Genomic DNA, 14,286 nt, shown 5'->3' with positions numbered 1-14,286 from the left:
GAATTTAATCATTGTTTTGACAGATGGCACCTCAGTAATCTAAAAGGCAAAACTGTAAGTGTAGTAAAAACGAATTCTGTTCAACAGCAAAATTCTTTTTAGCTCAGAAGTGTTTAAAAATAACTTTTAACACAATGCTTGCATTATAAAAATGATGAGAAGTATGTTATGTGTAATATTCCTCTTTCCACCATTTTGATCGTTCTTACCTACATCTATTTTTTTAATATAAATTTATTTATTTTAATTGGAGGTTAATTACTTTACAATATTTTTTAAAGAATTAGGGTTCTGATTCATTAATGTGGTCTATTGTTTTTCTGTTTTCTTAATTTCTGCTTTTATCTTTATTATGTCCTACCATGTGCTTTTGTTATATTCCCCCCTCCATTTTTGTATTAGAAATCTTTTTGTGTTACAGATCTAATTCACTTATTTTCATTTTTTTTAAATTAAAATAGGTGTTTAAGGCTGGGAATTTTCTTTTTTGCATTGCTTTAATGTATCTCAGATTCTCATATGTAGTGCTTTCATTGTCATTTTTTTAGAAATTTAAAAATTTCTGTTTATATTTCTCTTATCACACAAGAGTTATTTAATACAAAGCCTTTTAATTTTTAAGTGGAAAGACTTTTTTGCTTTGGAGGTTTTACTTTTACTTTCTCATATTACATTGTGACCGGAGGGGGATGTTTGTCAATCTGTTTATGGAAGCTGCTAATCAATTATTTGTGTCCTAGAGTATGATTAAGTTTTGTGAATATTCTATGTGTACTTGAGAGGAAGGTGTTTTCTCTATTATTAAAATATAGTATTCAATGTATATCCACAAAGTCTGCCTTAGTGATTATTTCTAAATCCTTTATATTCATACTTATTTTTTGGCTGCTTGATCTATCTCATGCTGAGTGATGTGTTAAAGCCTCTCATTACTGTTTCTAGTTCTTATTGCATTTCCTGTAATTTATGTTTTATCTAAATGCTTGCTGTGTTAAATGGTACATAGAGTCAGAGGCAGAGAAGGCAGTGGCACCCCACTCCAGTACAGTACCCCACAATGGCACAGTACTCTTGCCTGGAGAATCCCATGGACAGAGGAGCCTGGCTAAGAGTTGGACACGACTGAGTGACTTCACTTTCACTTTTCACTTTCGTGCATTGGAGAAGGAAATGGCAAGCCACTCCAGTGTTCTTGCCTGGAGAATCCCAGGGACAGGAGAGCCTCGTGGGCTGCTGTCTATGGGGTTGCACAGAGTCGGGCACGACTGAAGCGAGTTAGCAGCAGCAGCAGAGTCAGAGGCATTATATTGTTATTGTGGGATGAAGCTTTTAACTTAAGTGCCCTTTGTCCTCTTTGGCTTAAAGACTGTTTGGTCTGGTTATCAGGATTTTAACCCATGCTTTTTTAAAAAAAATGTGTTGATGTATGTTTGATTTACAGTGTTGTCTTAATTTCTGCTATACAGCAAAATTATACGTATATATTCATATTCTTTTCTATTATGGCTTATTACAGGATATTGAATATAGTTCCTTGTGCTATACAATAGGACCTTGTTTATCCATTGAATATATAATAGTGTGCATCTGCTAATCCCAAACTCCCAATCCTTCCCTCCCAGTGCTCTTGCCCTTGGCCACTGTGAGCCTGTTCTCTATTTCTGTGAGTCTGTTTCTGTTTCATTGATATGCTCATCTGTGTAATATTTTAGATTCCACATATAAGTGATATCATATGGTATTTGTCTTTTTCTTTCTGACTTACTTTGCTTACTATGATAATCTCTAGGTCCATTCATGTTGCTGCAAATGGTATTAAATTGTATACACACACACACACACATCCATTTATCTGTCAGTGGACATTTAAGTTGTTTCTATGTCTTGGCTATTGTAAATAGTGCTGTTGTGAACACAGGGGTGCACATCTCTTTTTGAATTAGTTTTGTCTGGGTATATGCTACTCTAATTTTTTGAGGACCCTTCATACTGTTTTTTGTAATGGCTGTACGAATATACATTCCCACCATCAGTGTAAAAAGGTTCCCTTTTCTTTGCATCCTCTCCAGCATTTATTATTTGCAGACTTTTTATTGATGGCTATTCTGATTGGTGTGTAGTGGTACCTCCTTGTAGTTTTTATTGTAAATCTCTAATAATTAGTGATGAACATCTTTTCATATGCCTGTTGGCCATCTGTATGTCTTCTTTGGAGAAATGTCTATTTAGGTCTTCTGCCCATTTTTTGATTGGGTTGTTTGCTTTTTTGTTATTGAGTTGTATGAGCTCTTTGTATATTTTGAAAATTAATCCTTTGTCAGCCACATCATTTGCAAATAATTTCTCCCAGTCTGTAGGTTGTCTTTTCATTCTGTTTATAGTTTCATTTGCTATGTGAAAGGTTATAAGTTTGATTAGGGCCCATTTGTTTATTTTTGCTTTTATTTCTAGCTTTGGAAGATTAACCTAAGAAAACATTGGTATGACTTTTATTAGAAAATATTTTATATATGTTCTCTTCTAGGAGTTTTATGGGGTCATGTCTTATATTTAAGTCTTTAAGTCATTTTGAGTTTACTTTTGTATATAGTATGAGGATGTTTTCTAACTTCATTGATTTACATGCCATTGTCCAACTTTTTCAGCACCACTTGCTGAAGAGACTTTTTCCGATTTTATATTCTTGCCTCCTTTGTCAAAGATTAATTGACCATAGGTGAGTGGGCTTATTTCTGGGCTCTCTGTTCTGTGGTGGGGGTGGGGGACAGCCAGTACCATGCTGTTTTGACTACTGTACCTTTGTAATATTGTCTAAAGTCTGGGAGGGGTATGCCTCCTGCTTTGTTTTATTTTCCTCAGGATTTCTTTGGCAGTTCTGGGTCTTTTATGGTTCTATATCCATTCTGAAGGAGATCAGCCCTGGGATTTCTTTGGAAGGACTGATGCTAAAGCTGAAACTCCAGTACTTTGGCCACCTCATGGGAAGAGTTGACTCATTGGAAAAGACTCTGATGCTGGGAGGGATTGGGGGCAGGAGGAGAAGGGGACGACCGAGGATGAGACGGCTGGATAGCATCACTGACTCTATGGACGTGAGTCTGAGTGAACTCCGGGAGTTGGTGATGACAGGGAGGCCTGGTGTGCTGCGATTCATGGGGTCGCAAAGAGTCAGACACAACTGAGCGACTGAACAGAACTGATACATTTGAAATTATTTGTCCTAGTTCTGTGAAAAATGCCAGGGTAATTTTAATGGGGATCACATTAAGTCTGCAGATTGCTTTGGACAGTATGGACACCCCATGCTTTCTTATTGCATTCATTTACCTAGCAGATCATGGTGTCACTTTATTTGAAGTTTTGTTTTTTTTTTTAAATCAGTGCCTTTTAGTGTCCTCTTATGTACAGCACAGAGTTGAATTTTTTTTAAGAGCTAATTTGAAGTTTCTTTAAATAGTCAAGTCCCTTCAGACTTACTGACATGACTGTTGTGTTGGCCTAAATCCTGTCTCATTGTTATTACATTATTATCTTGTGGTGTAATTACTGTGTGTATTATATTAATGCGTTTATTTGGTGTTTCTTCTTTTTTTAAAAAATTCTTCTGGCATTTAAGATTTTTGGAGAAGGCAATGGCAACCCACTCCAGTACTCTTGCCTGGAAAATCCCATAGACGGAGGAGCCTGGTAGGCTGCAGTCCATGGGGTTGCTAGGAGTCGGGCATGACTGAGCGACTTCACTTTCACTTTTCACTTTCATGCGTTGGAGAAGGAAATGGCAACCCACTCCAGTGTTCTTGCCTGGAGAATCCCAGGGATGGGGGAGCCTGGTGGGCTGCCGTCTCTGGGGTTGCACAGAGTCTGACATGACTGAAGCGACTTAGCAGCAGTTGTTCCCTTTGCCTTAATGCTTTCCATACTACACCCATAACCCCTCCAACATTTTTTCTTGTTTAGCCTTTTGCTTTTTGTAAATTTTAAATGGTACCTTTTACAACCAGTGTCCCTCTATTTCCCTTTTATTCTCTCTTCCCGTCTTTAGTTGTATCTGTTCTCTATTGTCACACATATAATATTTATATATTACTTTTCAGTGCCATTACCCTCCTCTTATTTTAGTCTCAGCTCTACAATTGAATATTTAAAATGTTCACATAAGTCTTTTTTTCAGTGTTCCCAGTCATCTTTTTTTTTTTTAATAGTCCTCCCTTTTCCCAAGTTTTATTTTGAAAAATTTAAAATCTCTGGAAAAACCAAAGATTTACACCAGCTGTTAGCATGTTGCCACATTTGCTGGTCATCTATCGGTTGGATGAAGCCTCACTCCCTCTGGCAGGTTGCTCAGAAGGGGCACTTATGTACAGTGTTCTGACACATTCAAAACTCCTTTTCCATGCCTTTGTATCTTTTGATCTTGGCTGGATATAATAGGCTTGGTTTGTACTTTCTTTTTCCTTATATTTCTTGAAAATGCTGGTCTTCTGTTGCCTTGCTTTGTATGTTGTTTCTGAATAATCTGATCCCATTCTAATCTTTTTGCCTTTATAAATTACTTCATCTTTTTTTGCCTGAAGGCCCTAAGGATTTTTTTCATAATCTTTAACATCTTAATGTTGTTTCAATAGGATGTATTTCAAAGTTAATCATTCTTGGCTGATTCTCCTTAGTATCAAAAGATGTATAGATTTGGATCTTCCTTTATTTCTAGGAAGCTTCCTTGGGTTACAGTTTTAAATAATAGTTCTATTTCATTTTTTGGACTTTTTTTCTTCAGGGACACCAATTATATTCAACCTCCTTTGCCTGTCATCTGTTTCTTTCACTTCCTCTCCAACCCTTTTTTCTTCTTTATCTCAACTTTCATCCTCTTGGTTGTTTTCCTGACTTCCTTCAATGCCTTTATTAAGTTTACCTCGCAGTTTATTCTCTGGTCTTTGTAATTTGGTCTTCATTTCTGGTATAATTTTGTGTTTTTCTTCTCTCGCTTTCCTTACTTTGGTCAACTCTCATTTCATTTCTTCCTGATGACTGGCTTGTTTTCTTTGTTCCTTGTCCACTTCCGTTCTTACACTTTACAATTCTTATTCAAGGGCGACTTTTCATTATTCCCAGATGCTTGTTTGAGAATATTCAGTTCAGCTTGAAGTGCTGTGTTACAGCTTTCTTTGAGTTCATGTTTGTTGTTGGGGAGGGTTCGGTGGACTTTTCATGAGCAGAAAAGATGTTATCCAGGTTTTCTGATACTTTGTGGAAGTTTTGTATGGATGTGATCTATTTTTAACTATTTCTGTTTGTTTAGTGGACAGGACTGTTGGTCTGAGAGAGCTGTCTTCCCATGGTCTCTTTTATGGATGGTGGGGGATGTTAGGTGGGAGGGGCAGAAGGAGCTCTGGCATATCTTGCTTCTTTTTGCTTCTGCTGGTTCCTAAAATTTCCCCTCTCATTTCCTTCTTCCCTTTACTGCCACATCTCCAGGGGAGCCCATGTACTTTTATTTGTTTTTGTTGTTGTTGTTGTTGTTGTTGATTTTATGGATATTCAGAGGATAAGGAGAAGATTTGGAATCAGGCCTCTACCAGTGTTCTTCAAACCCCAAAGTCCCCTCTTGGCCTAATCTAAACTTACGAGCACTGTTTGCTGTCCAAGAAGTTTTTACTATCTATTGTGCTCAGTCACTCAGTTGTGTCCAGCTATTGTGACCCCATGGACTGTAGCCCACCAGGCTCCCCTGTCATGGGATTTTCCAGGAAAGAATACTGGAATGAGTTGCCATGCCCTCCTCCATTACCTTTTATTAATGATTTCTAATTTGAATTTCTAATTGTGACTTTTTACTGAGGAAGTGCCTTCTTTCATTATTTGACAATGTAACTGATGAGGGAGACATAAGAAGAGAAAAAAGTCTGCCCCAGATCAGAGTGCTAATAATCATAGTGACTAAAAGTGTTTCTTATTTTGGCGTTATCTTTAATAAACCACTTGGCCGTTAAAATCAACAAGTTTTACAATAAGATTCTGTCCACTTATTAATTTTATGTAATAATATTTCTGTATAAATATTTTCCTGGTGAAAACCTGTTATTAAATTTCAAATGTGAATATAGTCATTTCCTCCTCTGTGAACTGTTTTCACATAGTACCTTATTAACAAAGACTAAATCCCTGTCTTTTATAGATAAGAACTCAAAGAACTAAATAGGGAAGCATTCCTATTTCAAGATCTCTAAGAAGAGGTAGCAAATATTTAATATGGAACAAAAACCTTGTGAACCCAAAAATGAACATCTTTTATCAAGCAGTGGCATCCCATCCAATGCAGGTATGTGTTTTTTATAAAACAAAACTGGGAGAAAATTAGAACTAAGCAGCCTTCATAATATTCATTCAAGCCGCTGTTTTTTAGTATGTTTTGGTTTAACTGTGCAGGGTACAGACCTTGTTCATGAATGTTTACCAGATTATTTATAATTCTGCTTTATAAGGAAGAAGTTGTTTAATCTTTTAAAAATAGCATGTCTATTTTTTAGGATGTGTTTACCTTATTTTCTGGTTTGAAGACTGTTTCCATGTTGAGGCATTTCCGCACATGCCGTTTCTCTAAATGCCTTCTCTTCCTTGTTCTGCTCCAGGCCCCAATTCTGCTTTATTTTGACTTCTTTTCCCTTACACCTCTCCCTGCCACATCCAGTCAAGTACAACGTCCTGCTCTCTCTAGTATCAGAAATGTCTCTTGAATGCATTTTACCTCTCCATTCCCATGGCTACTGTTCTAGTTCAGGCCTCCCATCGACTGATGAAAATTATGTCAGTCAGCAGACAGAAGACAGAAACAGGTGGAATAAATAAGCGGCACTTAATACAGGGAATTGATAACACAGGTGTTGGAAGAGCCGAAAAGGTTCATGGGAGATGAGAGAGTGCAGAGGTCAACCACAGCAGGAAGCTGCTACCAGCCTCTGGGCCAAAAGGACTCTGAGAATAGGAACTGTTATAAGGCCTGGGTAGAAGCAGGAGCTGGAACCACGGACTGGGCTGCCTGCTGGAGACGGACCCACCACTCACTGCCAGAAGCCCGTCTGAAGCAGGAGAGAGGAGAGTCCCTCAGCTTCTCCCCGCCTCCGGCCTTCTGGTCTTTTGCCAGCACCTTCCATTGCAAACCTGCCAGGAAACACGCTGGGAATGGGGCGTTGGAAGGATGATCTCCACAGCACATGGCAGGAGAGGGACTCTGGCAGTCAGGCAGGTGACTGTATAGCCCTGCCTGCTTCCCTTCATGTCTCTCTCGTCTGAAAGAATGCAGCCAGAGTTCATTCTGGATTACAGGCCTGCTGTTCCGCCATCTGCTTACAGACTCTCATCTTCACACGCTTACTCTGTGAAAGCTTCTGCTCCTTAGGATGCTCATGCCTTTGGCACCTCCATCGTACTGGACCTGCTCATTCCCCTCGCTCACCTCCCCAGCCACATGATATTCCTCAGCCAGTGGGGGCATGGGCGCTTAGCTCCTGGACTGTCGCTCCCGCCCCAGGCACACCATCATCCTGCAGTGTCATTGTCCTCATGGATGATCCATCTAAGGTCTCAGACGCATGGCTTCTCTACTCTAGTTACTCAGTTATTTTGATCTGTACAGAAAAGGCAAAGGAGAAAAGGAAAGGTATACCCATTTGAATGCCGAGTTCCAAAGAATTCCAGAGAGAGAGAAGAAAGCCTTCCTCAGTGATCAATGCAAAGAAATACAGGAAAACAATAGAATGGAAAAGACTACAGATCTCTTCAAGAAAATTAGAGATACCAAGGGAACATTTCATGCAAAGATGGGCACAATAAAGGACAGAAGTTGTGTGGACCTAACAGAAGCAGAAGATATTAAGAAGAGGTGGCAGCAATACACAGAAGAACTATACAAAAAGATCTTAATGACCCAGATAATCATGATGGTGTGATCACTCACCTAGAGTCAGGCATCCTGGAATGTGAAGTCAAGTGGTTAGGAAGTATCACTAGCTACAAACAAAGCTAGTGGAGGTGATGGAATTCCAGTTGAGCTATTTCAGATCCTAAAAGATGATGCTGTGAAAGTGCTGTGCTCAATATGCCAGCAAATTTGGAAAACTCAGCAGTGGCCACAAACTGAAAAAGATCAGTTTTCATTCCAATCCCAAAGAAAGGCAATGCCCAAAAATGTTCAAACTACCATACAGTTGCACTCATCTCACATGGTAGCAAAGTTATGCTCAAAATTCTCCAAGCCAGGCTTCAACAGTATGGGAACCAAGAACTTCCAGATGTTCAAACTGGATTTAGAAAAGGTAGAGGAACCAGAGATCAAATTGCCAACATCCGTTGGGTCGTAGAAAAAGCAAGAGAGTTCCAGAAAAACATCTATTTCTGCTTTATTGACTATACCAAAGCCATTGACTACGTGGATCACAGCAAACTGTGGAAAATTCTGAAAGAGATGGGAATACCAGACCACCTGACCTGCCTCCTGAGATCTCTGTATGCAGGTCAAGAAGCAGCAGTTAGAACCAGACATGGAACAATGGACTGGTTGCAAATTGGGAAAGGAGTATGTCAAGGCTGTATATTGTCAGCTTGCTTATTTAGCTTATGTGCAGAGTATCATGCAAAATGCCAGGCTGGATGAAGCACACACTGGAATCAAGATTGCCGGGAGAAGTATCAATAACCTCAGATAGGCAGATGACACCACCCTTAGGGCAGAAAGCAAAGAGGAATTAAAGAGCCTCTTGATGAAAGTGAAAGAGGAGAGTGAAAAAGTTGGCTTAAAGCTCAATATTAAAAAAACTAAGATCATGGCATCCGGTCCCATCACTTCATAGCCAATAGATGGGGAAACAGTGAGAGACTTTATTTTGGGAGCTCCAAAATCACTGCCGATGGTGACTGCAGCCATGAAAATTAAAAGACGCTTGCTCCTTGGAAGAAAAGCTATGACCAACCTGCTGCTGCTGCTAAGTCGCTTCAGTCTTGTCCGACTCTGTGCAACCCCATAGATGGCAGCCCACCAGGCTCCCCCATCCCTGGGATTCTCTAGGCAAGAATACTGGAGTGGGTTGCCGTTTCCTTCTCCAGTGCATGAAAGTGAAAAGTCAAAGTGAAGTTGTTCAGTCGTGTACGACTCTTAGCGACCCCGTGGACTGCAGCCTACCAGGCTCCTCCATCCATGGGATTTTCCAGGCAAGAGTACTGGAGTGGGGTGCCATTGCCTTCTCCAACCTAGACAGCATATTAAAAAGCAGAGACATTACTTTACCAACAAAGATCTGTCTGGTCAAGGCTATGGTTTTTCCAGTGGTCCTGTATGGATGTGAGAGTTGGACCATAAAACTGAGCACCAAATAATTGATGCTTTTGAACTGTGGTGCTGGAGAAGACTCTTAAGAGTCCCTTGGACTGCAAGGAGATCCACCCAGTCCATCCTAAAGGAAATCAATCCTGAATATTCATTGGAAAGACTGATGGTGAAGCTGAAGCTCCAATACTTTGGCCACCTGAATGGAATAACTGACTCCTTGGAAAAGACCCTGATACTGGGAAAGATTGAAAGCAGGGGGTGAAGGGGACAACAGAGGATGAGATGGTTAAATGGTATCACTGACTTGATGGACATGATTTTGAGCACACTGCAGGAGTTGGTGATGGACAGGGAAGCCTGGTGTGCTGCAGTTCTTGTGGTCTCAAAGAGTTGGTCACGACTAAGCGACTGAACTGCTAACAGCTACTCACTTTGCTATCTTGGATCTTATTGCCAAGAACAGTTGGGCTTCTGGAATCCAGCCTGCTAACTTCTAGCACTCTCACTCTCTTATTCCTACAATACTTATTTTTTTTCTGCCTGATAAAGGTAGTGGTTCTTAATTGTAACTCACACTGTACTTTTCCTGTTCCACCAAACCTGGAATCAGCCGTTTGCTAAGGAGCCCTGGTTCCTTTTAGTAGGAAATAGTAATCACACACCAGGATCTCGTGTGCCTATTGCTGGTGAAGTAACACTGTGTCTGGGAGTGTTCAGTATCTGAAAACTTGGAATTAGATTTTTTGTTTTTTAAGTTCATACTGAAAACTCAAATTCAGATACAGTACCATAGAGTTACTACACAAACTAGTTACCATACATACTAGTTACTTCATACATACTGAGTTACAGTACAGGCTAGTTACTTCATAGTCATAGATGCTTCAAGGCTCATTCAATGCAAGTATCACTTGATCACTAGCAAGTAAAACTGCCCCCTTCTTCCTATCCTGCTCCTCCTTTTTATCTTGGGCCCTTCTCTCTCAGAGCGACTATCACTTGTCTCTTTTCCCCATGAGACCTTGAGCTCCTTCAGGGTTCAGTAAGGGCATCACCTGGGATAATTGTTCACCACAAAATTATTTTATTATTCAGTTAATTAATTGGTTAATTAAGTCTTTAATATTTAGGTTCTTCAAGTCCATTTTTTATGTCGTCTATTCGTGGAACAATAATAGAAAACACATCTTCAACTGGGACTATAACACAAATTCCTTTTTTCCCTAAATATGAAGTGGAACTTGATTCTTATAGAAAAGTCATTCCTTACCCTGGAAAGGAACACATTGAGCGTGTTTTGGAAGAATATTCACATCAAGTCAAAGATTTGCAGAGAAGACTAAATGAAGTGAGTTGCAAATTGGTTCTTTTGCTGTGCTCTTGGTGTAATCTTAGTGAAACTTGGATGGCTCAAAGTGTTATGCTTAATGACATTCAGCTATAATTATAATTAATAATTGGTTCAAGCCTGCTGTGCTGCTATCATGATAGCAAGTTTTTCTTTTCAAAGCAGTGGTAGGGGATCGGATTTTAGATGTGTGTATACGTGATAGCTGAATAGTGTTTAGAAATTAATACATAAAAACTTCAAGTGGACCTTATGTAGAATCAAGCTGGATTTAGTCAGCTTTACAACTACATGTTGGATCTGAGCAGTCTATAGCTTAGAGTCAAACTTACACAGATGCCTTTGTAATCTAACTTCCCTGTGCATTTTAGCCTCTTCTGCTACCTGCTCCTTATATATATCCTCCATTCTAGCAGTATCAAGGCACCTGCTGTTCCCTAGATGTACCTACAATTCTAGACCCTCATGCTTTTGCCCAGATCATTCCCCCTTCTCTGACTGTCTGCCTGGCAGTTCTTGCTCTCAATCAAGACTGAGCTCAAGCATTTTTCTCTGAAAGCTTTCCTCTAGACACGGGTAGGCATGATCTCCTCTGTACAGTTATTGCTCCTTGTGCACACGTCTGTTGTAGTGTTTAGTGCTTTTTATTGTATTCACCGATGCATTGTTCTGTCTCATCAGTTAAGAATTCTACAAGTTTATTAAGTGCTGAAAGAGATGTATCACTGTGTTATGTACAGAGGATGCAAAGATGAATAAGATAGGACTCATAAGTTCATAGTCTCAAAGGGAGGTGGCATATAAACAATGACGATACTTTATAATAAGTACACTAATAGAGATGGATTGATGATAGATAGATAGATGGGTGAAGCACAGAAATACCAATGAGGAATAGAAACAATGCCTTAATTAATTTTCCACATCTGTCCTCTGGCAGAGTGTGTGACACTTGACTGGCTCCCAGTAAATTATTAATAGTTATATCAGTAAGTAAATAACAGGGTTATTTGGAGGCATAATATTTATCACAAACCTCCCAGGTAACAGATATTATACCAGGTACTGGATATATAAAGATGGAAAAGATGTCCTCCTTTTTATGTGCATGTTTACAGTCTTATGGCTGAGGTATTTAAAATAGGAAATGATAGTAACAGGATGTGCCTCAGTAGGGTAAGCACTGATGCTGAATCTAATCAATGCTTCATCTTACTTGCCTCTTGCACAACATTTGACACACATGGCAATTCTTTTCGTCTTCAAGCACTCTTTTCTGTTAGGTCTCTTGGAAGCACACTCTCCTAACTTTCCTCCAGCTCATTCTTTTTCAGTTTTCTTATTCCAGCAAAACCCTCCGTAGATTGTAATCGTGATTTCCGTGGCTTCTGTTGCCGTGTATATGTCAGTGCCTGTTCAGTTTACACATCTGGTCAGACCTCTTAACTGGTCTCCACACCCAGTTAGTGTACCCGTGTTCCTCCTGGACATTTCTACTTGAAAGGTTTCTCAGGCTCCATAAACTCACCATTTCCAATTACACACCTGATTTCCCCCAAACCTTTCTGCTAGCTTTGTGTGGTGCTACATTTATACAGTTGCAGAGGGCAAAAACCTTACTCATTCTTGATACCTCTGCCTTTTCCCTGACATGCACTTTACTGCCAAGTCCGTCCAGTGCACCTCATATATATTTCTCAAATATGTTTTCATTTCCGCTGTTACATTCCAAAGTTCAGACTGCTGTAGCCATTCACCTGGACTATTAGAGAAAAAGATAGAGGGTCCCCCCTTATAGTGACTAGATAAACATTGTGAACTGCAGAATCAGGTAGTAACCTTTTATATTTCCTTTGCTGTGTAGTTTTTGTTTTTCCTGTGGTTCCCAATTGCCTTTCTTTTTCCTTTATACTATTTACCTTTATCATATCCTTATTAAAAAGGTTATCATATAGGTTTTCTATCATACCTTCCTTTAACCCAGGACTCTTTAGTTCTTTTGTCTAGTCTAGATGAGTTTTTTCTTAGGTCTGTTGTGTAACTATAAAAAATGTTTAAAAACTATTTTCTTGAGATTATTATCACTGCTTTCCTGGTTGGAGCCATGATTTCCAGGATTTATTATTTTCTTTTTTCTTGATTTGTTTCTTCATTTAGTCAGAACACATCTTTAGAAACTTCAAGAAAAAGTATATGGGACATACATTTTATGAATTTTTTTCATTCTGAAAATAACTTAAGCTGGATAAAGTTGAAAGTTACTTTCTTTCAGTCCTTTGAAAATATTGTGTGCCCTTGCAGAGACTGAGAAGATATCTATCTGATTCTTGTTCCTTTGTAGATGATATTTTTTTACTTAGTTGAGGTTCATCTTTGGAAACTTCAGGGTCTTCTCTTTATCTCTGAAATTCCACTGTAATGTGCATAGGTGTGGATTTTTGGTTTTTTTTTTTCATTCACTGTGCTAGTCCCGAAAGGGACTCAATGGACCCTTTTGGTCTGTAGATTTGTGCCTTTCAGTTCAGTTCAGTCGCTCAGTCATGTCGAACTCTTTGCAACCTCATGGACTGCAGCACACCAGGCTTCCCTGTCCATCACCAGCTCCCGGAGCTTGCTCAAAATCATGTCCATCAAGTTGGTGATGCCATCCAACCATCTCATCTTCTGTCATCCCCTTCTCTTCCTGCCTTCAATTCTTCCCAGCATCAGGGTCTTTGTACCAATGAGTCAGTTCTTTGTATCAGGTCGCCCAAGTATTGGAGTTTCAGCTTCAGCATCAGTCCTTCTAGTAAATATTCAGGACTGATTTCCTTTAGGATGGACTGGTTGGATCTCCTTGCAGTCCAAGGGACTCTCAAGAGTCTTCTCCAACACCACAGTTCAAAAGCGTCAATTCTTTGGCACTCAGCTCTCTTTATAGTCCAGCTCTCATATCCATACATAACTACTGGAAAAACCATAGCTTTGGCTAGACAGACCTTTGTTGGCAAAGTAATGTCTCTGCTTTTTAATATGCTGTCTAGGTTGGTCATAATTTTTCTTCCAAGGAGCAAGCATCTTTTAATTTCATGGCTTTGAGGAATTCAATTTTTTTTTTCCTTTGACAGTTTCTTTCTCTGTTTTCTCAGTTCTCTCTTTCTGAAGCTCCTGTTGTTTAGGTTGAACCTCTAAATCTCTTTTTTTCTTTCAAAAATTTTATCTACTTTTTCTACTTAAAGAGGCATCTTGACTTCCAACATTTCTATTGCAACTTTTTAGTTTGCAGCCATATTTTTAATTTCCAGGAACCCTTTCTTCTCCTCTGATCGCTTATTTGACATAGCCCTATTCTTCCTTTATAGCAAAAATGTCTTTCAAATTTCTCTCTAATACAAGTTTTTGGAAATGTTCTTCCACTGTTGCATTATCACTTTTTGTTTCTTTGGATCTTTTTTTCTGGGTATTTTCTCATTTGTTTCATCTTGGTCTCTTTTTTATTTTGTAATCTTCCTTCAAGTGTTCAGTGGATTTTGGCTTTTTGTTCATACTTGAGAATGAACAGTAGAAAAAAAAAAAAAACTGTTGGCAATCTGTCTATGGGCAGAACTTGATGGCTTTACTTTGGGATAATTAGATG

At 39.1% G+C, this 14,286-nt stretch overlaps 1 protein-coding gene across 1 annotated transcript in view; it reads left to right on the top strand.

The window, feature by feature from the left end:
* Positions 1-6,249: 6,249 nt before the first annotated feature.
* CCDC158 (coiled-coil domain containing 158) overlaps positions 6,250-14,286 on the top strand; it is a 63,705-nt gene continuing 55,668 nt past the window's right edge. Inside the window, exons 1-2 of the mRNA XM_068975610.1 lie at positions 6,250-6,319; positions 10,453-10,670. Of these exons, the coding sequence (XP_068831711.1) occupies positions 6,250-6,319; positions 10,453-10,670 (288 nt within the window). The remainder of the gene's footprint in view (positions 6,320-10,452; positions 10,671-14,286) is intronic.

Source organism: Capricornis sumatraensis, chromosome 7 (assembly GCF_032405125.1).
Source record: "Capricornis sumatraensis isolate serow.1 chromosome 7, serow.2, whole genome shotgun sequence".
In the NCBI taxonomy this organism is placed as follows: Eukaryota; Metazoa; Chordata; class Mammalia; order Artiodactyla; family Bovidae; genus Capricornis; species Capricornis sumatraensis.
This window is presented reverse-complemented; position numbering and strand designations above follow the sequence as displayed.